Here is a 23825-nt window from a genome sequence, read left to right on the forward strand (position 1 = left end):
CCCTAGGGCCCAGCAATAGCACTGCTAGGAATTTACCCAAGGGATACAGGAGTGCTGATACGTAGGGGCACTTGTACCCCAATGTTTATAGCAGCACTTTCAACAAGAGCCAGATTATGGAAAGAGCCTAAATGTCCATCAATTGACGAATGGATAAAGAAGATGTGGTTTATATATCCAATGGAATACTACTTGGCAATGAGAAAGAATGAAATCTGGCCATTTGCAGCAACCTGGATGGAACTGGAGGGTATTATGCTAAGTGAAATAAGTCAGTCAGAGAAAGACAGATACCATATGTTTTCACTCATATGTGGAACTTGAGAAACTTAACAGAAGACCATGAGGGAAGGGAAGGGAAGGGGAAAAAATAGTTTACAACAGTGAGGGAGGCAAACCGTAAGAGACTCTTAAATACAGAGAACAAACTGAGGTTGATAGGGTGGGAGGGGGAGAGGGGAAAATGGGTGATGGGCATCGAGGAGGGCACCTGTTGGGATGAGCACTGGGTGTATCTAAGTGATGAATCATGGGAATCTACCCCCCAAACCAAGAGCACACTGTATACACTGTTATGTTAGCTACCTTGACAATAAATTATAGTTAGAAAAATAAATAAATTGATGGTGATGAGGAGGATGACGATATCAAGGGAGTTAACTTTTGAAGGTTAGATGGGAAACCTTTTGCTAAATGCCAAACCCAAAACTGACCCCTTGTGATGGATCCCAAGCTCCATCACAACAGCAGAAGGAATAAAGCTCTATCCCGTCTTCTCTGGCTCACCAACAGATTTTGATAAATCTCTCCATGACAGTCACACATAGTTGGGACTGTGCCAGGACGTCCTTTCACTACGGCAAAAGGGATGCAAACTCATAGAGTAAGTTAAGCTTTTAAGAGGCCCTTAAATGTTGACTGATGCCCGTGTTAAAATGTTGCTTTTAAGGATACGACTTTTATCGAATGTGATAATCAATGATTTTGTTTGTTTGTTTGTTTGTTTGTTTGGGATTCTGTACTTTCTGGATAAAGACTCGCCCAGATCCTGCAAGCATCGAATTCTTGACGCTCTACACGCCCTCACGGAGGCTCTGCTCTTTCCCCACAGGCTGTGCATCTCCGGCTCTCAGATACTCCCAGGGGCGTGCTCTTCCCCGGCACTGCCAGGCCCCGCTTGCACTCGGCCTGCTGCCTGTTCAGCAGGTTCACCCCTGGAAGAAGAGGTTTACGATGCGGATGGAAAGATGGAAGAATATTTTGCTTTTGACAGAAAAGAAGAGTAAATAGAATTTATTTGGCATTGACTTAGTATAATGTTAACTTTTTTGGCATTTATTTTGATTATCTGCTCATTTGGTGTTTTGCGTAGTTTTTACTTGTCCAAACGATTTTCCATTCTTTTGACAGTAATATACTCCCCAAAGTGTTTAGATTCCTTTTTTCTTTTTAATTTAAAAAAAAACTTTAACGTTTACTCATTTTTGAGAGACAGAGAGAGACAGAGCATGAGCGGGGGAGGGGCAGAGAGAGAGGGAGACACAGAATCCAAAGCAGGCTCCAGGCTCTGAGCTGCCAGCACAGAGCCCGACACGGGGCTCGAACTCATGGACTGTGAGGTCATGACCTGAGCTGAAGTCAGACGCTTAACCGACTGAGCCACCCAGGTGCCCGAAAAGTTTTTAGATTCCTAACAGGATGTGTCTGTGCTAGATCAGTGCTCCCCTTTGTGTTTTGACCATATGGCACAGATAGGAAACAAGAAGTGTGTTTGGCATTCTGGCGAAAGTGGACAAGGCCACCTGAGGGCTCCAGGCTGCCCAGAAGGGCACAAGGGAAGGCCCCGTCTCTGCACTAGATACAGAGGCTTAAATTGGTTCCTAGATAAAAGCTACAAATAATGGAATAATAAAAATTGGCCTTGTGATTGAAAATTGGTAGCATTAAAAAGTAACAATGTACTGTTTAAAACAGGATGTTATGTTTATTTATATATGCATAATATATGCATGCATGCATAGTAGATGGATGGATGGATGGATGGATGGATAGATAGATAGATAGCACTGTTTTAACTTGAACCACTGATACTTTTAGTAATTAGAGTGGGTTTTGTTCTTAGGGGTGATGAATGTCTCGAACAGAAATCAGTTCATCGTCATAGGATGCGGCATAAACACGGACTTCCTCCCGTTTCTCCTCACGACTGTATCAAAGATTCGGTGGCTGCCGAAGTGTTTGATCATGTCTGGACAAATGTGGTAGAACTATTGGAAGAGCTGGTTAGAAAAAATTGGGAAGTTACACTCCCAGGTACTTATCTGCAGCGTGTGTCCCCAGTGAAAAGAAAAATGACCCCTGTTGCCCAGCTTGGTGGCCCCACCCAGCGTGGCCACACCTGGGATATGGTTGGGTGAGAAGAGAAGTGAGTTTTCCACCCTCGTTCACACGTGATCTTTAATCCCTTCAAAGGGGACATCATCATTTTTTGAGTTCTAAAAATAATATGTGTGCACTTTTGGAACGGTAACCTAGAAATACACAAGAAAGGAGCTAAAAGTCCCTTTAAAAATCTCTAATAATAGGATAACCTCTCTAATACTGGGATGTTGGTTTTTAAGTGTTTATGGCATGTTTTTGTAAAGTAAAATGGAAACACAGATAATTGTACAGTTACTTCATTTAACCTAGTAAAATGTTCTCGAAGCTACTTGAGATCGAGAAGAAACAAATCCTAGAAATGCCAGTGATGGACAACACTGGCTAATGTTATGTGATCAGTAGGGTAGTGGTCGTGTTAATTTAAATATGTTCTTTTCCAACCAAAAGATTAGTTGGGATATTATACAATACCAAGAATTTTTCTTGCCCCGGCGTATAATCCCTAGTTTTCTACCTACCACCGAAATGATAGAACGTGCGTGTGGGAAGCATCACATCAGGCAATTGCCTTGTGGGGTCTCTGTGTTATACAAGGTTCAGTGGCCGTCGTAGACTCATGGTAACTCCAGAACAAATATTCTCTTAGAACAGAGAATTTTAAGTACCCATGTTAGATAATATGTTTCCTAATAATATTGATTTTTTTTTTTTTTGTCGTTGACTTGGAAGGAAAGAAACACAAAGAAAAATTGAAAGTAGCTGAGAATAAATCTCCACTTACGCTCATATCTCGTACGAACACTGATGCGTCGAGTGTTCCCCCATCCAGAAGCTCTGAAGCCAGAAGTATATCCCTGGCTTCTCATCTTAATCCACCTCAGGTAGGTGTTTTTCTACCAGTCTCTCTCTTTCCTTCAGTATTTTATGGCCTTTACGTCAGAGTGCCTGCCTTTCTATATCGAGTATTTGGGTCTGTCAATTGGACTACTTTAAAAATAATTTGTGGAAAAAAAATAAAATAAAAATAAAAGTAATTTGTGTATAGAGTTTAGTAGCATCACCATATTCTTGAATAGAGACACTCAGATTTGAGACTTCCCACCTGCATTGAGCTGTAGAACTGTTTACATATTTTTATTTTTATTTAAAAAAATTTTTTTAATGTTTATTTATTTTTGAGAGAGAGAGAGAGAGAGAGCGGGGAAGGGCAGAGAGAGGGAGACACAGAATCTGATTCAGGCTCTAGGCTCTGAGCTGTCAGCCCAGAGCCCGACGCAGGGTTTGAACTCACGAACCACGAGATCATGACCCGAGCTGAAGTCAGAGGCTTAACCCACTGAGCCACCCAGGTGCCCATCCATATTTTGAAGGAGAAAAAATGCTTTTCCCCAGCATTTCTAGCCAATATGAAGAATCCAGATGTTCTCCTGTCTTCCCTCCAAAATGATAAAAAAAAAAAAAGTCACTGAGAATATGTTGGATCCATTCAACATTTATTGAGTTTACGTTAAGTGCACTGTATTAGGTGTATTCAGTTGTATCAATCATATACATGAACGAAGCATAGTCCCTGATCAAGTAGAAAGAAAAGCATAATGCAAGTCAGATGCAATACATTGGGTCAGTTCTGTGCAAAACAAGGCCTCAGGAGAATAAAGGAGAGAATGATTCATCCTGACCTGAGCTCGAGCCTTGATGTTTTAGGTTGGAGGTGAAATTTGAACAGAACCACGAAGAAGCAAGTAGGGCTTGCACGGGCAGGAGGTCTGTGTGGGTCATTTCAGGCCAAGCAGAGGCATGGGGGAGTGGGAGGGTGTGTTTGGAGAACAGTGATTGGACGGGGCAGGGTTAAAGGTGGGGATGCTTGGACCACCGGGGGCATTGGGTCAAGACCAGGGTAGTGAGAGTCAAGAAACTATGGAGGAACTATTTGGGACGTGTCACTTAACTGTTCCAAAGTTGAGTTTCCTTTACCTAGGGAATGATGATAAGACGTTGTCCAAGGTATTGCTGTGAGGATAAAATTCTGTAAACAGGTGAGAGTTCCTAATGCAAAGCCTAGTGCGTTCTAGGCATTCAGGACATTTTTCTTGAATTGCTTCCTTAATCAAAGATCTAGTGGCGGGTGGGGCTGGAAAGGCTGATCTTGCCCATGGGAGATCTTCAGTAACACTAAAGAGTTTGGACTTTATGTTTTGCACAGCTTATCTTGTGCGGGTGGGGAGCAGAGAAAAAGGACAGGAGGGGTTTCCTGGTCTTGAGGTACATGCAGTTTAGCTGGAGGGAGTCGAGCCAGGCCAAACAAGACTGCACACACGCACACAGGCACACAGGCAAGGTGAGGCGGCCAGTAGACAGTAGGGTGGATGAGCGTTTGAGCCACAGAACTACAAGTGTCGGGCCCGATGGCACAATTTACGAGCTCTGTGATCTTGAATCAGTCCCTCAAAGCCTCAGTCTCATAATCGATGGGATCTGTGGGTCAGGAGGCTGTGAGAAGCAAAAGAGATAAGATGCTGAGTACAACGTGTAGGGTAGAGTAGGCACTCGATCAGCGTTAGCTTTCATCGTAACCAGATGCGAATTGTGTATCGTATCATATCATAGCACATCACATCACATTGTATATTGTAATTTGATATCCTTTAGCTCATAAATGCCCTGGAGAAAAAAATAGCATACCCTCCATAAAGTAGAGTAACGCCTGAATTAAATCCTAAGTGATACATTAGATTTGGTCAGGCTGAAAGGAAAAGGGAAGATATTCAAGGCAGAGGCAAAACTATGCATCTAGCATAGGAGCACACGAACAGACTACCTTTGCAAAGTGTAGAAGAACACAGGTCTGAATAAGATGTACCGTCAGGGAGTGGTAGTTTAAAATAGAAATATCTAGGTTGGTTAAGTGTCCAGCTGGTTAAGTGTCCAACTTCAGCTCAGGTCATGATCTCACTGTTCGTGGGTTCGAGCCCCGTGTGGGGCTCTGTGCTGACAGCTCAGAGCCTTCAGATTCTGTGCCTCCCTCTCGTTCTCTGCCCCTCCCCTGCTCACACTCTGTCTCTCTCTCTCAAAAATAAATAAACATTAAAAAAAAAAACAAATAAAATAGAAATATCTAATAGGGTTGTTTTACTCTGTAGTGTAAGGGCTTTGCAGTAAGACTTCTTTGCTTTTGCTGTTCAAAATACACTTTCAGAATGCTTCCGCTAATTGTATTTTTCTCTGGGGTTTTTAAACTGCTCTGGCAGGATCAACATTGGTTCCCACTTTGCATGTTCACATACGCAGTATGAATCGCATAAAAATGGGTGGCTGATGACAACATAGAAAAGAATCTATAAGTATTAGGCAAAATATAACTAAGCTTGATAAATATGGAAAGTTTTCAATCTAAGGAGTTTTTTTTACAAGTATTTTCTTTTTGTGGCTTTTATTTTTTTATTTTTGAGAAGGACAGAGAGGGTGCAAGCAGGAGAGGGGCAGTGAGAGAGGGAGAATCTTGATCAGGCTCCGGCTGTCAACATAGAGCCCGATGTGGGGCTTGAACTCACAAACCGTGAGATCATGACCTGAGCTGAAATCAAGAGTTGGACACTTAACTGACTGAGTCATCCAGGCCACCCTCTTTTTATAGCTTTAATGGGCTTCAAAAAAAAATTTTTTACAGCTGATTCATTGTTTTCATTTGGATCAATGTTAAAAGGAAATGAATGGATGACAAAGTTGAAAATAAAATATTATTAGAGCCTGTTTTGAAATAGTCAAAGTGTTCTAGCAGTAATGACAATAGGTCTTAATTTATTCCGCTAACATTTTTTTGTTTTTACATGTTCAGCATGGGGGAAAATGTGCTTGTGCCTGCTACATCTATTCTCGAACTAGAATATGATTCCAGTTCAGAAATCCTGTTTGCCTGAATCAAATGTCGTTTTACATCCTAGCTGGTCATATTGCGGGACCAAATAGGGAATTCGGGATTATTTAGCTCTTCGTGCTTTCCCAGTGTTATTCAACTTAATTCTCATACAAAGTATGTATCAGTATTCTGGACTTAAAGATTAGGGAATTAAACCTTCAGGAACCAAGTAAGCTTCCCAAGACCACCAGTCAGGAAGCGGTTAGAATTGGGATTCAAATTTAAGGGTCTGACGTCTTGTGTTCGGGTTTCTTCCTAGGCTCTTGTGCCCTTCCTGGCAGCTACCTTCCTCAAGCTGTGAAGGACTTCCTCTGGGAGCAGGCCAGTTAGGAGCTGGGGTGCCCTATCTTTGCTTCTCCAGATTCTCTCTCTACGTTCTTCACCCTGGTATGCCCTGGCCGCTGGTACATTCTGGCTGTCTGGAGGTCTCCTTCGCCCCAAGTAGCTCTCGGAGCTCAACACGGGAGCAGAACGTGGGACGTTGTTCACTCCTGGCCTCTCTGCCAGGTCACAGTGGTTGGTGGCGTTTCTCCCTGCAGCTCCCCTTGCCGGATTCCAGAAACTTCTCCCTCCCTTCTTGCCACTTCTTGCATTGGCACTGGCTGCCTTTTAACTTTCACTGTTTTTACTCTTCTCAGGTTCATCGCTTCTCCAACAACTTTTATAGTGATTTGAGTTGTGTGATGACAATTCAAGCAAAACCACTTCAGCAGAGACCTACCTGTTTTGCGGATAGAACGCAGTACGTATGCGAAATAACGATGCAGCCTGCTCTGTAGGCTGCATGCACCTGAGCATGAGGCCTGCAGAAGTCCGCGTGCTAGGCGTGTCTGAGCACACTCAGGGAAGGATACAGCCATGTGTGAGAATGAAAACTCACTGCTCCAATAGGAGCCACAAAAGTGACTTACCGTTAGGTGAGGGTCAATAGATAAGGGGAAGATAGCTGTGAATTCTTAATCTTCTGGGCTATCCTGTGTGATTGCAGTCAGGGAGGACCTTAGACCTTATGTTCCTGTGGACGATTCTTCAGTGGGATGGAAGTTGAATTGGAAATGATAGTCTGTCCATTCGTTCAGCCAATATTCAGAAGTATCTGCTTGAGGCGGGCACTCTTCTAGACAGTGCCTCGTAATGGGCACATCTATCTATGCCCTGTTCACCTAATGCTTACAAGCTGAGTAATTAATTTGGCTTTCCCCCCCCCACCCCTCCCGCCCCCAGGAATGAACAAGAAGGCAAATCACTGGGTGTGGGGGCCAGTGCTCCGTCTTTGGCCCGGCACCGTCTGGGACGAATCTCAGATGCTCGCGGACTCCACGCTTCCGCAAGGAAGACACCTGCACATCTGAGGCTGCCTTCTCTCACTTCAGACTCCCAGAGGATGAAAACCCCCAGTGTGTGCAGCGATGAAGTTCTAAGGGGAACAAAGCCGTAAGTCTCGTTTCTCTCCTGGGGAACCAGAAGCCACACGTGACAGAGGATAGAGACAGGTGGACACCTTCTAAATAGTTCATTAATTTGAATATTTCCCACGAAATGTGTTTCGGTAGTGTAGTTAAGCTGCGTGCTGGAAAGTAAAGTCAGGCAGAGAATCTGCGTTTGTGTCTTTCCAGTTTTTATTTAAAATTTTTTTTTTTCAACGTTTTTTATTTATTTTTGGGACAGAGAGAGACAGAGCATGAACGGGGGAGGGGCAGAGAGAGGGAGACACAGAATCGGAAACAGGCTCCAGGCTCCGAGCCATCAGCCCAGAGCCTGACGCGGGGCTCGAACTCACAGACCGCGAGATCGTGACTCCAGTTTTTATTTAAATTCTAGTCCGTTAACATGTAGTGTAACGTTGGTTTCAGGAGTAGTATGACTGTTCGTTCTTTTTTATCTCTAAGGCTGTGTTTCACTCTGTGTGGGGGACTTTCAGAAAAGCTTTTGACCTTAGGGTTCGACATCAAATCATTGCCCTGTTAGAAAGGAACTTGTCTTTTCCTTTATTACAGAGGTACTGGGGAGCAGCCCAGCTTTATCACTTACTCAAGTGTCCAGCAGTCTTTACATTAATAACAGCTAGTGTTTGTCGACAGCTTTCTGTTACCAGCACCAGTGGGACGAGTCACATTTATTATTTGACTTTTTCCCTGCCACAAATCTTTTGAGTTAGTACTCATGGGATCCCAGATCCAAGAGGAGGAGACAGAGGCTGAGAGAAGTTGCATAACTCGCCAAAGCTCCCAGGAAGGAGAGGCAGAGCCTGGGGCTCCCCCGCGGTGCTGTGCAGCTTCCGAGACCTCCACCCCCTACCCCGCCCCCCCCCCCCCCCCCCCGGACCACTGGCCCCAGGCTTCCTGCAGCAAGGGAGGGAGTCATTAAGGGGGCTGCCTTAGGCTCCCCCTGCAGGGATGGGGTGCATTATCAGCTGCCAGTGCTTAACCAGCAACTGGACTTTTCTGGATGTATTACACAGAGCCATGTTCGGCTTTGTGATGGATTGCTGTGTCTTTCACCCTCTGGAACTGATATTTCTGGTGTTTGGGTTATCCGGGGTTATTTGCTCTGGTAGTTCTTTTCAAGAGCTCTTCCCCTCCTCCAGTCCCACTGTGGTCACTTGGGACCCCTGACCCCATGCCCCAGTCACTGGCACATTGCTGGCCCTCTCCTCCTCCTCCCAGCCCCCCTGGGCTCCACAAACAGGCTTTCATCCGAAACCTTTTGTATTTTCTGTTGAAATCTGTGCCTCCAACTATACCTTCCCTTCATGTTCTGCCCCTTCCTATCCATACACCATAGACCTGTGTTTTTCAACTGTTTTTTTTTTATATTACTGGCATACTAAGAAGCCCTTTTAGACGGTCTTTCCTAATTCCTCCCTCACCTGTGGAATTTTAATGCCACAAATATACCGTACAGTCTATGTACTGTTCTTTATGTCTGTGTTTTATGCATAAAAAAAGTAAGGGTTGGTTTGTCTGTCCCACCAATAACCAGCGTTTGCCCCTTGGGGGGCAGTGTCGCCCTCATTGATATGCATACCTGTTTCCATTACTTCTGATCACCAGCCTTGACTGGGTTCAGCCTTTTTTTTCTGTCTGACCCACAACCATGCCAGCTGTGCTGGTCCTTCCCTCTTGGGGATTTTGTTCGTGCCCTTTCACTTTTAGCAAAGTAACCTGCTTTTTTCTATCAAAGTACTACAAGTTCACAGTGGAACATTAGAATAGTAGCAAAACTACAAGTAGTCACCTTGTATGCCTTTCAAAGGTCACCTGTATGCCTAATACCTAGAAATGTAAAAATGATACCTGTTGATAAATTCACTACCAAGTTTATCTATGGTTACGTTTCTTCTTTTCTTTCCTTTATCTTTTTTCTAATACTACGTTTTCCTACTAATATAGCTTTTTTCATATTTTTTTCACTTAACATTATTCCTATTTTCCACATTGTTAAATATTTGTGAAAGCGTGATTTTAATGACTAGAAATAACATATGGGTATGTGATAATTTGTGAAATATTTCGCTATTACTGGAACTTTTCCTTCTATATTTTCACTATTATAATGTACAGGGGACATCATTTTATGTAAATCTTTTAAGTTTTTATTTAAATTCCAGTTAACAAACAGTGTAATATTAGTTTCAGGTGTAGAGTATCATTTCATATAAATCCCAATAAGGATGTCTTTAAATTGTTTTTCCTGTTGGTACAATCCTAGAAGTAAAGCTACCGGGTCAAAGATTATGGATATTTTTATGACTCTTCACATATTTTTCCAAGGCTCTTCCCAGAATGGTTCTAACAATCTATAGTCCCACTGGCAGGACGTGAAACTCTTTCCTTGCAGCCTCTAAACTATGGGTAGTATGTGTATTTTAAAACTTGATAGGCAGTATGGTCATATTTTAATTTTCATAACTTGATTATTAACGAATCAATGAATTGGAATCTTATTGTAGAATATCCATTTCTATTCTTGTGCATGAACCAGACAGTCTTTCCATGTTAGTATCTGGTGGGGAATGTCTATCATCTGAACCTTTCCTCACCCTTCCTGACAAAGTCTATGATCTGGTGGTCAAATTCAAAAACGAAAAGTATCACATTGAACCTGATGGCATTAAATCTATTACAAATGTAGGGATGACCGACGCTTTCACAATATTTAGTTTTCTCATCGGAGAACGTATCTTGCCTCTCCTTTTAATGCCCTTACATAAAGTTTTATAGTTTTCCTCATCGAGGCCCTACACCTTGGTAATTAATTTTATCCTTCATTGATCGCCCGTTCTCTCAATTTCTACAGCACTTCTATTTAGAATCGTTTACCATAGCCCTTCATTACATCAACTGTTTACATTGTTCTCTAATAACTTCATGGGTTTTCAGTAACTTACAAGCTCCTTAAGAGGAGGAACCAGACCTTCAATTATTTCCGTATCCTGTACAGGGACTAGCATCGCAGAGCAGTCAGTAAATACAGTTCGACAGTCACTGCCGAGCAAGGAGAAGGTGACCGGAGCTGGTGGTCAGTCCCCCTCTTTACATTTGTCTTTCCCGCACTCTGCTCATTCTCCTTGAACATTTCTTTTGAAAGGCAGCTGTGATTACCAGTTCCGATGAGGAGCTTTGTGGTGAGGTCTGTCCCCCTGTCTCTGCACCTGGGTGCTCAGTTACATGTTGTTGTGTTTACAGGCAAACTGGCATAGACCGGGGGTCCTCCCCACCGGCTCAGGCCTCAAGGAGCAGGTTACCCCCCATAGGCTCAGAGACTGGTGGGCAGAATGTGGCAGTTCCTGGATCTCGACCTGTTCCTGTAAGACACATTTCATTATATTTAAGTGCACCATTTAGATCGTCTACTGCAAAACAAACAACCACAATATAATTTTGGCCCTTCCGGGGCCAAGTACGAACTCAAGTAACGTAAAATGTCTCCATAATCTGCTTCCTGAAAGTAACTGGCATGCGAGAACTGACGGGAGGTGGGAGGGTTAATTCACTGTCGTGCGAAATGAAAACCTGATTTGAACCGAATCAGGAAGTCCAGGTGTCAAAGAAAATCTGACAGGATGGTATAGCAAAGAAAATAGCATGAAGGTTAGGTCAGGAGACAGGGAGATCTGTGTTTGAACCCGGCCACCCAAATGTAGTGTAGAAATTAACGTAGTAGAAATTAATCTCCCTGCGCCTTTGTTTTCTGACCCGTAGAAGGGCCACAGTGATTCCTTCCTCAAAGGACTGATATAAGGATGACATGAATTTATAGATGGGAAATAACGCCTGCATAAAGTAAGACCTCTGTAGAACGCCCCTGCCATTTTTATCAGCTCTCATGTTTACGGCTCAGGGGCACCATGTCTGTTGCAGTGCGGAGGGAATGTCTTCTTCACCCAGGCTCAACGCAGCCACGTGATGGCAAAAGGTGTGGGGCAGGTGTGGGGCTGCTGGTGTGCATCACCAGATGTCCCCCCCACAGTTACAATGACGCGCCACTTCGCTCTCATACGAGTAACTAACTCATCTCTATTTCATAAAACACAGAAGGTTCCCAGTCGTGGGAACCTAAAAAGCCTAAGGAGAAAAACCGATGGAATGTTTTCTCTTGCATTCCTTTGCTTCCCTGAGTGCAGCGGCAGAATCCATTCCTAGAAAGGCAAGAATTGCACAGCTTTCGTGTGTAACCTTAGAATGTCGTGGCTTTGAGTAAAATCATAAAGGAAGGCGGACATCACATTAAAAAAAAATAAACGCAAAATTACATTTCTATTATAATTTAATATTGAGTACTTTATGCGGTTCGGGTTTTTAATCCGTATTTATCTGTTAGGACACTTGCTTTATCGGGTTAAATAATAAAATGACATAATCAACATGTGTTTTGACATTTATGCTTGATAGATGTTATACTTCCCAGTATCTAAATAAAAGTTTCAAATAAGGGAGTGAATGGATGAATAAATGAGTGAATGGTTGAAACACAAAGAAAGGAAACTTCTTTTGTCTTTTTTAAGGATTGCGTTTACCTGAAACCGAAACATATTATCCTTTATTTAGTACAGAGGGAGGCATCCACAGAACCGTGTGTTTAGTGCCGTACCTGACAGTTTGGAACGCTCACCTCTTCGAGAAAGATCTCTGACTGTGGAACAGTTTTCAAGACCCAGCACAACCCATACATTTCGGGTAGGTTGTCTGTTAACCATAAAGTTGACTTTTTTTTTTTTTTTTTTTTAACGTTTTTTTTTTTATTTATTTTTGAGACAGAGAGAGACAGAGCATGAACGGGGGAGGGGCAGATAGAGAGGGAGACACAGAATCGGAAGCAGGCTCCAGGCTCTGAGCCATCAGCCCAGAGCCCGACGTGGGGCTCGAACTCACAGACCGTGAGATCGTGACCTGAGCCGAAGTCGGATGCTCAACCGACTGAGCCACCCAGGCGCCCCCATAAAGTTGACTTTTAAAAATGTCTGAAACAATACGGGGAGGCTGGGTGGCCCAGGTGGTTAAGTGTCTGACTTCAGCTCAGGTGGAGATCTCACAGCGCGTGGGTTCGAGCCCCACGTCGGGCCCTGTGCTGACAGCTCAGAGCCTGGAGTCTGCTTCTGATTCTGTGTCTCCCTCTCTCTCTCTGCCCCTTCTCACAGTCTTTCTCTCTCTTTCCCTCTCAAAAATAAACATTAAAAAAAAAAAAGAATCTTGTTTAAAAAAAAAATATGTGTAACAATAAAGCTCACCCCTCATTTTATTTTTCTTCTGACAGTTAGATACTCCTCGAAAAGGTTCACTGACCCTGATGGAATTTGCTGGCCACACATGGACAAGTCAGAGTCTGTTGACAGGTCAGTTTTCTCCACATGTAAATAAATGAGGTGTGATGTGAAGTTTCAAGTTTTGGAAAGAGAAATGGAAGATCATCTACCTAAGTAGGACTCTTTTGACCATGTAAGAGCAAATTACAAGTGTTTGTCACCCATGGCCAGACACAGAAGTCTCTAGAAAGAGCCAAACTTCAAAGATAAGCCTTTGCCTGCTGTTAGTCATAAAGGGGAAAATGCCCAGATGCTCTGCATTAAACTGGGGCCTCACTCTCAGAAAAAGGAAAATGCTGTCTTAGGAGTCTCATGACAAATCAGTGTCTCTCTCCACAATAACAGTTTTTATGTTTTCTCATCACACCCTCCTCTTAATTCCCTTTAAAGATCTAATTTATAAAAATGCTCCATAAAATTAATACAAATATTCTAAGTATTTTAGAATGGAGAGTTTCACAGATAAATACTTATTTTCAGCCCAGTAGCTACTTTTAGAGTAAAGTTTCTAGTCCGAACGCAGGCCAGTGATGTTTTAATTCTCAAAACTGTTACCAGTATTTTTGTTTAAGGAGGCAACATAGTATTATCATGAACTGTGCCACTCTGGAACCCAATGCCAGGTTTCCATCCCACTCACTGAGCTATCTTAGGAGAGCCTCAACCTTCTTGGGCCTCAGTTTCTTCTTTTTATAATAGTCTGGGTTGATCAAGCCATCACTGGAAAAATGTACGGAGAGGACCTCGCTAGATTCTAGGCATATGTTGTTTGTTCAAGAATTAGGAGTCATTGGGACTATAGGTCATGTGAAATGCACAGGGTAACTTGCTGTGTTAAGGCAAATGCTACAGTTTACACAGAAGTCTAGTAAAATTGAAGCATTGTGACAACACGCTAATTTTATCACTGTTTACGTCAGCCCTTCTGTAGTTCTGTGGCATAGTGATGTCACAGATGCTTTAGCCTTTTACAGATTCTCTCGAGGAACGCTCAGTGTAGTGGGGAAGATGAGGGGACCGTGAGAGAGGTGAGCAGGACCACCGGCTGGCTGTGCAGATGGGTAAAGGGTCGAGGGGCGGCCCGGAGGGGCCATGAGCCACGCAAATCGGGATGAGCATCACGTGGTACACGAGACCGATCCCCTGGATGGTCAGTAGACAGTGGTGCCGGCAGAGGGGACGCAGAGAATTTTGATGAGTTTCGTTTTGGAGATCTTGACCGCAGGACACTAAGTGGAGCTGTCTAATACTTTACTGGGCACCAGGATTAGAGGTTCCGAGAGGGAACTGGGTTCTGAATTCGTTTGAAATCTGCACATTTAATTTACCCCCCATACTAAGTCAGTATATATATTCTCTTATCAGGAGTCTTGTGACTATTATTACCGACCGTCAGGAGCTTTTCTCATGGCTGTAGAAATAACTGAGGTACATAAGAGGTATTTCTGTAATTCTAAGAACTTATTTTCTTACTTTCTGACAAGCAGGCATGTCATCTCTTAACCTTTGCTTCCAGGTCAAAAAGCACCAGGAACTATTAATTTATCGACATTTGTTCTGTGGCAGAAGAAAAAGAGAAAGGGAGAAGCTGAGGGGAATCCCCAACAGTGGCAAGGGTCTCTTAAGGCAGCTGACATTCCTTCTGCCCCCATGAAGCCAGTAGGCCACCAGAACTCACTACTCGGCTTCCTGGGATCCACCTCAGGGTAGAAGGTGCTAGCAAAGCCACCAGCTCTCGGAGGACACAGGGCCAGAACTTAGGCTTAGTGGAGAAGGGGAACAACATCCATCCTTCCTTCCTTCCTTCCTTCCTTCCTTCCTTCCTTCCTTCCTTCCTTCCTTCCTCGCTTCCTCCCTCCCTCCCCCCTCCCCCCCTCCCTCCCTCCCTTCCTTCCTTCCTCCCTCCCTCCCTCCCTCCCTTCCTTCCTCTCAGGACCCTCAATGGCAGTTTTTGCATATTTCCCGGTTTATGTAAAAGCAACATCAAAGTATTTTGGTTTTCTTTTAAAAAAAAAAAAAATCATCTGCATTGAATGTACAAAGCCATCCTTTTGAGAGCTGGAAGTTTGAAGCAGTTTAATGGGCGTTACTTTGTGGTTGGTGTTTCAGGTTCACAGTATCCACCTAAATCTTTTCAGAGGACGACTCTGACTTCAAGGAAGAGATTCCAAGTGGCATCTTGATGGAGCTGGGAGCAGCCAGTCTCAGCATGCCATTTATCACACGAATAATGGAAGAACAAGTATTCTACTACGCATCAGTTTGTCTGACAGTGGGACCTGAGCCGGTCGGAGAGAAACGCAAGCACATAAACAGCTTAGTTGTGAATCCTTGCATTGTAAAGAGACTCCAAGTCAAATTCACCGACCTTCTTCACTGGAAGCATTCGGATCTAATAGGTGTTTATAATCCATCATCTTATCGATCACACAGACACAGACACACACATAAGCAGTGCATGTATTTACACACTCAACAGATGAGAGGATATTGCCTAGGAATGGGCCATTCTGTAACTTTGTGTCTTGACATGCGTTTTGTGTCTCATTCTGTGACTAATCCACCGAAGTCCTGGTTACTAATTGATGTGATGTCACTCCCTTCTTTAGAAAATAGCAAAGCAATCTTTGGTACAGTACGTCAGTTTATCTAAGGTTCAGATTGTTCTGGTCGTTGTGCTGACTTTCTTACACCTTTTTAAAAAAATTTTTAATGTTTATTTTTGAGAGACAGAGTGTGAGTGGGGGAGGGGCAGACACAGCATCGGAAGCAGGCCCCGCGCTCTGAGCTGTCAGCACAGAGCCTGACACGGGGCTCGAACCCATGAACCGCGAGATCATGACCTGAGCCGAAGTCGGACGCTTAACAGACTGAGCCACCCAGGCGCCCCCTTATACCTTTTTTTAAAAAGTACTTGAGTCACGAGCCTCTTTGAGAAATGACAGCGACTGTCTCCCGAGCCAATTTCATTTTGCTGGTTTTCATGCTCGGCCTCAGGCAGTCTATCCAAAAGTGTTCCAAATTTATTGACTTTTAAAGCTGACTAGAAACCTAATTTCCACATACCGTGTATGGTTTCCTATTTGCTGCCTGCGGGTGAAGGTGTTCATCCACTGGAGGGAAGCCCTGAAGCAGCCTCCTGCTTATTTTATCACAGTCTGATCTTTGCTCAGATGTCACATCTGCTGTGAACCCTCCCTGATCCCTCTAAAGGCAGTGGTTCTTTCCGCTCTGTCTTCTGACCCTGCGTGTGTCTCTTCCGACCATGTACCCCTATCTGGCATTCATACAGAAAATGGAAAGGGATTGCGAAGGGGAGGTGATCGGTTGGAGGCCAGGCTCTAGGGTCATTTTCTTTTCTTTCCTTTTTTATTTCTTTTTTTTTTTTTTGAGAGACCGTGGAGGGGGGGGGGTGAAAGTGAATGAAGGGCAGAGAGAGAGAGAAAACCATGAGGGGCAGAGAGAGATGGAGGGAGGAGGAGAGAAGCGAGGCTTAATTGAAGCGGGGCGTGTGTTTTCTTTTGTTTTTTTGTTTTTGTTTTTTTTGTTTTTAACCAAAGTGGGGCTCATGTTCACCCAAAGCAGGGCTGGAGCTCACCGGAAGCAAGGCTTCTGTTTTATCCAAATTGGGCCTCAAGCTCATGAACCACGAGATCATATCCTGAAATGAAGTCAGATGCTTAACCGACTGAACCACCCAGGTGCCCCTAGGGTCATTTTCGTTTGCCTCCCACCTGCCCCATGGTTTTCCTTTATAGTGACTTATGTTCTTAGATGTTTCTATTCTCAGATCTCAAATCACCAAAATTTCTTTTTTTTTTCCGATCAGGTACTTACATTGTATCAATTTATTTTTTATTAATCTACAATGACACTTGTTCTATTATTTAAATGCATAATAAATTATTTTCAGACATATTTCTGGTTGTAAGAAGAGAGGATCTTTGCCTTCTTAGAGATGTCTGGAAATTAAAAAGTGTGTTGAGACGGGAACTAGTGTTGCCCTTGATCACAGAGGACAGAACAAAAATGGTGCTGGAGCCTTGCCTCTTTTTTGTTTCTCCCTTACATTTCTCCTGACTTATTTTTCACAGTTATGGAACCTGTTACGGAGTAGGTGGCTGGCCCCAGCTCCGTAAGTCTAGATTTTTAATGCTTAGTTACCCACACAAAGCAGACCGAAGCATTTAGAAATTTTTCAAAACTCTCCCTCAACATTAGCCATAGGCACTTAAAATACCAGTCTTGATTTAGCCACTCTCAAATGTGAGGGATTCCTGGACACGGGAGCAGCCTGGAGTCCCTGTTCCCAAGGGCCTCTAGTCCTGGTGCCCTCTGGTCCCTAATTCCTGCTAACGGTGGGTTTTCTATCCACCTTGCTCTTTCAGAGTGGCTCAAGCGAATTCATGTCAATTTCCAGGACCCATTCAACTCCTTCCCAGTCAGCACAGACTTCTTAGAAGGAAAAATGACTGATATGCATTCTAAACTAACATTAAGGAAGAGTATCCAAGAGAAATTATTTTCTCATGGAGAACCACTGAATAGATTTTATGGTAGCTTTACTTTCTGTGGCTTCAAAGGTTTCTAAATGAAAATCTATTATTTGTATATTTATTGCTAAAACCGCTTTAAAAAACAGAACCAAGTGCAGTAATCATTTTTCAACTAGAGCATACAGTACAATTTTATTTTTATTTCTTTTTTAATTTTTTTGACAAAATTACTATTTTGAGAGAGCCTGTGAATGAGCATGAGCGGGGGAGGGGCAGAGAGAAAGAGGAAGAGAGAGAATCCCAAGCAGGCTCCGTGCTGTCAGCATCGAACCTGGCATCCTGCTGGATCCCACAACCCTGAGATCACGACCTGAGCCAAAATTAAGAGTCAGAAGCTTAACCAACTGAGCCACCCAGGTGCCCTGAAAAAGTACAATTTTAGAGAGAACAGAGGCATGGCTTTGCCACTGACTTTAATAAGACCTGCTTAGAGCATGTACTTTTATACCTGTACACTTCATTTATAGGTTAAATGAGATTTAGAGGTTAGCAAATGATGCTTGCATCAAGGATAGTGCTTTTTGAAGTGATCAGGGAAGAACTGGGGCCGTGTTTTCATAATACTCTACCTTGATAAGTAAGTCTTAGAATTTCTTTGTTAAAAATTGAAAAAGGCAAATTGAATTACTCCTGAGGTCAATTTTTAAATGAAGGTTAATGACTGTGTTAATTGAAATGTCTGTTAATTCATCCAAAACCAAGGAAGGAATGAAGGAATTTTAAAATAATATAAAAACATGTAAAATACCATAGAAAACTGCTAGATAAACAGTATACATATTCAATGCAATCCCTATCAAAATAACACCAGCATTCTTCACAGAGCTAGAACAAACAATCCTAAATTTGTATGGAACCAGAAAAGACCCCAAATAGCCAAAGCAATCTTGAAAAAGAAAATCAAAACTGGGGGCATGACCGTTCCGGGCTTCGAGATGCATTACAAAGCTGTAATCATCAAGACAATATGGTAATGGCACAAGAACAGACACTCAGACCAATGCAACAGACCAGAGAACCCAGAAACGGACCCACAAGCATATGGCCAACTAATCTTTGACAAAGCAGGAAAGAATATCCAATGAAATGAAGACAGTCTCTTCAGCAAATGGTGCTGGGAAAACTGGACAGCGACATGCAGAAAAATGAACCTGGACCACTTTCTTACACCATACACAAAGATAAACTCAAAGTGGATGAAAGACCTAAACATAAGACAGGAAGCCATCAAAATCCTAGAAGAGAAAGCAGGCAAAAAACCTCTTTGACTTTGGCCACAGCAACTTTTTACTCAACATGTCTCTGGAGGCAAGGGAAACAAATGCAAAAATCAACTATTGGGACCTTATCAAAATAAAAACCTTCTGCACAGCGAAGGAAACAATCAGCAAAACTAAAAGGCAACTGACAGAATGGGAGAAGATATTTGCATACCAGATAAAGGGTTACTATCCTAAAGCTATAAGAAAGTTATCAAACTCAACAACCAAAAAACAAACGATCCAGTGAAGAAATGGGCAAAAGACATGAACAGACATTTCTCCAAAGAAGACTTCCAGATGGCTAACGGACACATGAAAAAATGCTCAACATCACTCATCATCAAGGAAATACAAATTAAAACCACAATGAGATACCACCTCACATCTGTCAGAATGGCTAACATGAACAACTCAGGCAACAACAGGTGTTGGCGAGGATGCAGAGAAAGAGGATCTGTTTTGGGTTGCTGGTGGGAATGCAAACTAGTTCAGCCACTCTGGAAAACAGTATGGAGGTTCCTCAAAAATTTAAAAATAGAACTACCCTACGACCCAGCAATTGCACTATTAGGTATTTATCCAAGGGATACGGGACTGTTTCGAAGGGACACACGCACCTCCCATGTTTATAGCAGCACTATCAACAATAGCCAAGGTATGGAAAGAGCCCAAATATCCATCGATGGATGAATGGATAAAGAAGATGTGGTATATATATACAATGGAGTATTACTTGGCAATCAAAAAGAATGAAATCTTGCCATTTGCAACTACGTGGATGGAACTGGAGGGCATTATGCTAAGTGAAATTAGAGAAAGATAAATATCACATGACTTCACTCATGAGGAATTTAAGATACAAACAGATGAACATAGGGAAGGGAAGCAAAAATAATATAAAAACAGGGAGGAGGACAAAACATAGGAAACTCTCAAATATAGAAAGCAGAGGGTAGCTGGAGGGGTTGTGAGACGGGGGATGGGCTAAGTGGGTAACAGGCACTAAGGAATCTACTCCTGAAATCATTGTTGCACTATATGCTAACTAACTTGGATGTAAATTTAAAAAATGAATTAAAAAATAAATGTTAAAAATAATATGAAAGGAAGTGTCCATGCTGATGTTGTTCTGAACTAGAATGGAATTTCTATGCCAATTAAGAGGTACATCTTTCTTATTCAGGATTTTTATGTCTGTAATTTTTTTTAATTTATTTTTTAAGTTCAAGTTAGTTTACATACAGTGTAGTATTGGTTTCAGGGTAGAATGCAGTGATTCATATATGCAGTGATACATATAACACCCTGTGCTCATCCCAATAAGTGCCTTCCTCAGTGCCCATCACCCATTTAACGCATCACCCCACCCACCCCTCCCTCCAGCAACCCTCAGTCTGTTCTCTAAGAATTTCTTATGGTTTGCCTCCCTCTCTGTTTTTATTTTATTTTTCCTTCCCTTCCCCTATGTTCGTCTGTTGTGCTTCTTAAATTCCACATACGAGAGAAATCATGTATGTCTTTAACGGACTTATTTCACTTAGTGTAATACATTCTAGCTCCATCCACGTTGTTGCAAATGGCAAGTTTTCATTCTTTTTCATCTCACCTCTATAATTTTTAATAAAAGTATTGAAAGAGTTTTCAAAAATTCATTATACTCCTAAAGCTGCATTCAATTCCCAATTTGTATATAATTTGCATACCTGCCCACGGTTTCTAATACACAGGTTATTCATTCCTTTATTTTTTACTGCATAAGCAGACTTGGACCAGTGAATTAAAAATGCATAACCACACTGTTTGTGAGAGGTTTATCTCATTTATGAATTCCCAATTAACCTTTGTTTCTCCACAGAAGATGACATTCCTGTGTGCTAATCATGGATTTATTATGTCATCAAATACCCATCAAGCACCTTCTTTATGTAAGGGTGTGTCCTAAGCAAGTTCAGGTAGCAATAGCTGGGCAAGGTAACAGTGGAAAGAGCTGTAGCTTCGAATCAAATAGGAAAGGCTTTATTGCAGAGGTTATATTTGAGCAAAGACTTGAAGATGGGGAAAGAGACATGTATCTATGGTGAAAAAAAATTCTAGAGAGAGGGCCAAACACACAGACCTAGAACAGGAGCATCCCTGGAGGTTTGAGGAACAGCAGAGGCCAGTGGGGCATGACATGGAATTAGCCAGGGGGTTAATAATGGGAGATGATATCAGCGAAGTAGCAGGAGCTGAGGGGTTAAGATCCTTTCTGGCCTTGGAAATCGTAAATTATCTGAAATAGGAAGCCACTGGAGAGTGTTGAGCACAGAGTGGCGTCACCTGACCCCAGAGGATGCTGGGATCAGATGGTCGTGGTGCAGATGCTGAAGAGTCAAGGGACTGGATGTTTTGAAATTCGAGCCAATAGGATTTGCGGTTGCATTTGATGTGTGAGGAATCAAGACTGACTCCTAGGCTTGGGCTTAACTCTAGGGAGCATGTCGGGACACGTCACGTTTGAGATGTCTTTGAGATGCTTCAGTGAGGACGTTGAGGCATTTGGGGAGCTGCACTTGGGGTTTAGAGAAGAAATACAGACAGGAGGGATACATTTGGCAACGGTCAACAGACAGATGGTATTTAAGTGCTGGAACGGATGAGATAACCAAGAGACCGAGTGTAGACATGCGGGGAAAACAAAAGTTCTGGGCCGTGGGCACCCTAACATCTAGAGGAACGGGATGTGAAGAGAAATTAGCAAAGCCGACCGAAAGGAATGATTGGTGAGGGAGAACAAAAATCAAAGAATGGGGAATGCTCCAAATCAAGTAGGGGAAACTTTTCCAAGGAGGTGACAAGGACTCAAACATGTTGAATGCTGTTGATAGGTCAATTTAGATAAGAGCCAAGAAAGGACTTAAAGATTTAGCCACAGGGAGGGTATTGGGGACATCAGGGACATCGACAAGATCTATGTTAGTGGAATAGACAAGGCAGAAGCCTGACTGCAGAGGGTTCAGGAGAGAATATGAGGAGAGAAATTCAAGCCCAAAGGCATAGCCAGTCTTTTGAGGGATTTTTCTGTAAAGGGGAGCCAAGGAATGGATCCAGAGGGAGATGTGGACTCAATCCTTTAGAGAGAAAGAAAATAAAAATCATGAGATATATTTAATGATATTAAAGGTACTAGATAAATACATTTTCTTAAAGTCTTAACGTGATTGAACAATAGGGAAGTGAATAAAATACCAAGACTTTGCTCTCCAATCTCACTCCATAGAACTGATGAGTAGTTTTCTTTCCAGACGTTAGTCTTGCTGGAGAGAAACTTCTTCTCCCAAAGATCCCATGACATGACTTAATGTTCTACAACTTGTTTTATTGTTAGTGTTTTAATATTTCATGAACCTCTTTCCATGTTGGTACTTACAGATGGCTTGAACAAAAATCAGTTGGAGAAAGGAGCCCTAGGCAATGTTTTTCTCTACTTCAGACAGGCCTGTAAATGGCTGAGTGAAGCCTATACGATAGCTGCAGACAAAACTAATGTAATTAAGCAAAGTAGGAATCCGGGCATTTCTCAACGTATCAACTTCCCTGCCACTTTTGCTATAGCTTGGGGACCTGCCACAGGGAGAGGGGCACTCCAGCCTAGGCCCTTTGTAAGTTAATAAAAGGAAACCTCCAGGACACCTGGGTGACTCAGTGGGTTAAGCATCATCCCACTCTTGATTTTGGCCCCGCCTTGGACTCTGCCCTGGGCATGGAACCTGCTTAGGAATCTCTCTCTCCGTCTCTCTCTCCCTCTCTAAAATTAAACGAACGAACGAATGAATGAATAAATGAATGGAAACCTCCTGTGAAATGAAGGAGGAGGCCAGACGGGAGAGCTAACACACCCTACCACTCTTCCTCAATTGCAGACCCAACACAAAGGTACTTGCAGGTGGCAGGACTTTACTAACCCTTAGGGTGTGGGGCTGGGGGGAGGGAGAAAGGTTTTTCTCTCCCCTAGCAACAGCCCAGCCAATGAGAGACTGTCACAGCTCAGCCAATGAGAAGCCACTACGCTTTAAACTCCCAGTTTAGACAAAGGAGTTTTAGTTTCTAGCAGCCACTCCCAATCCCCTCTCTCCTGTATAAAACAACGTTCTGGGGATCCCTGGGTGGCTCAGGCCCTTGGGTATCCCACTTCGGCTCAGGCCACAGTCTCAAGATTTGTGAGTTGGAGCCCCACAGTGGGCTCCCTTCTGTCCGCGGAGAACCCACTTCGGATCCTCTGCCCTGTCCTCTCTCTCTGCCCCTGCAGCACTCACACTCTCTCAAAAATAAATAAACTTTTTTTTTTAAGTGTTTTTTCTTCTTTGTTCTCCACACCTGTCTATGGTTTTGCTGTCTGCTGTGTCTCAAAATTGCAACTCTCTGCTGTTTCCAAATATACCCATTTTGCTGCTAAGATAAGTGAGTTTTATTTTTAAGGTTAAGGCAGGACCGAGGCTGCCTGAAGAAAAGAGGGGAACTGGTAGTTAGGGAGCTTAGTCCTTGGGCAGAATTCCAGCCTCCCAGTCACTTTGCTTTTCCTTCTGCAGGCTCAGTGCTGTGCCTTCGTTCCCTCTTGAAGAGCTCACTACAACTACCATCCCCTTACAACCGCCCCACTCCCCCCTACCTTTCCCAGCTTCTCTTACTCCGCCTCTTTCCAAGGCCTTGACCTTCCCCTCTCACTTGTTTTTCTGGCTGCTGACTTTTCACGGTCCCGAGGATATGGTGGAAAATATTTGCATCACAGCAACCTTACTCAGCTTTCCCTCGTCTCAGTGGGCCACCGGATGCAAACTGGAAACCGCTGCTCCCAAGGATGTTGCCCCTAAAGCTGCCCCAAGATCAAAGCGGAAGGCCGCTCTGCGTGATGGAGAAGCCGGGGT

At 43.1% G+C, this 23825-nt stretch overlaps 1 protein-coding gene and 1 long non-coding RNA gene across 2 annotated transcripts in view; one reads left to right on the forward strand and one right to left on the reverse strand.

Moving 5' to 3' along the window:
- Nucleotides 1-15689, forward strand: part of FAM149A (family with sequence similarity 149 member A) — a 55688-nt gene extending 39999 nt beyond the window's left edge. The window contains 10 exon segments of the mRNA XM_019422187.2: nt 1112-1282; nt 2123-2313; nt 3112-3263; nt 6937-7040; nt 7523-7732; nt 10987-11107; nt 12349-12477; nt 13055-13133; nt 15242-15384; nt 15387-15689. Of these exon segments, the coding sequence (XP_019277732.2) occupies nt 1112-1282; nt 2123-2313; nt 3112-3263; nt 6937-7040; nt 7523-7732; nt 10987-11107; nt 12349-12477; nt 13055-13133; nt 15242-15384; nt 15387-15512 (1426 nt within the window). The 3' untranslated portion in view covers nt 15513-15689.
- Nucleotides 15690-20791: 5102 nt separating this feature from the next.
- LOC128776493 (uncharacterized) lies at nt 20792-23538 on the reverse strand. Its single transcript, XR_008421553.1, has 2 exons — nt 22331-23538; nt 20792-22031 (listed from the first exon to the last, which is right to left on the reverse strand). It is a non-coding gene; the product is annotated as an uncharacterized LOC128776493 (long non-coding RNA).
- Between the last annotated feature and the right edge of the window lie 287 nt (nt 23539-23825).

Source organism: Panthera pardus, unplaced genomic scaffold (assembly GCF_024362965.1).
Source record: "Panthera pardus isolate Hobbes unplaced genomic scaffold, ASM2436296v1 HiC_scaffold_13, whole genome shotgun sequence".
NCBI lineage: Eukaryota > Metazoa > Chordata > Mammalia > Carnivora > Felidae > Panthera > Panthera pardus.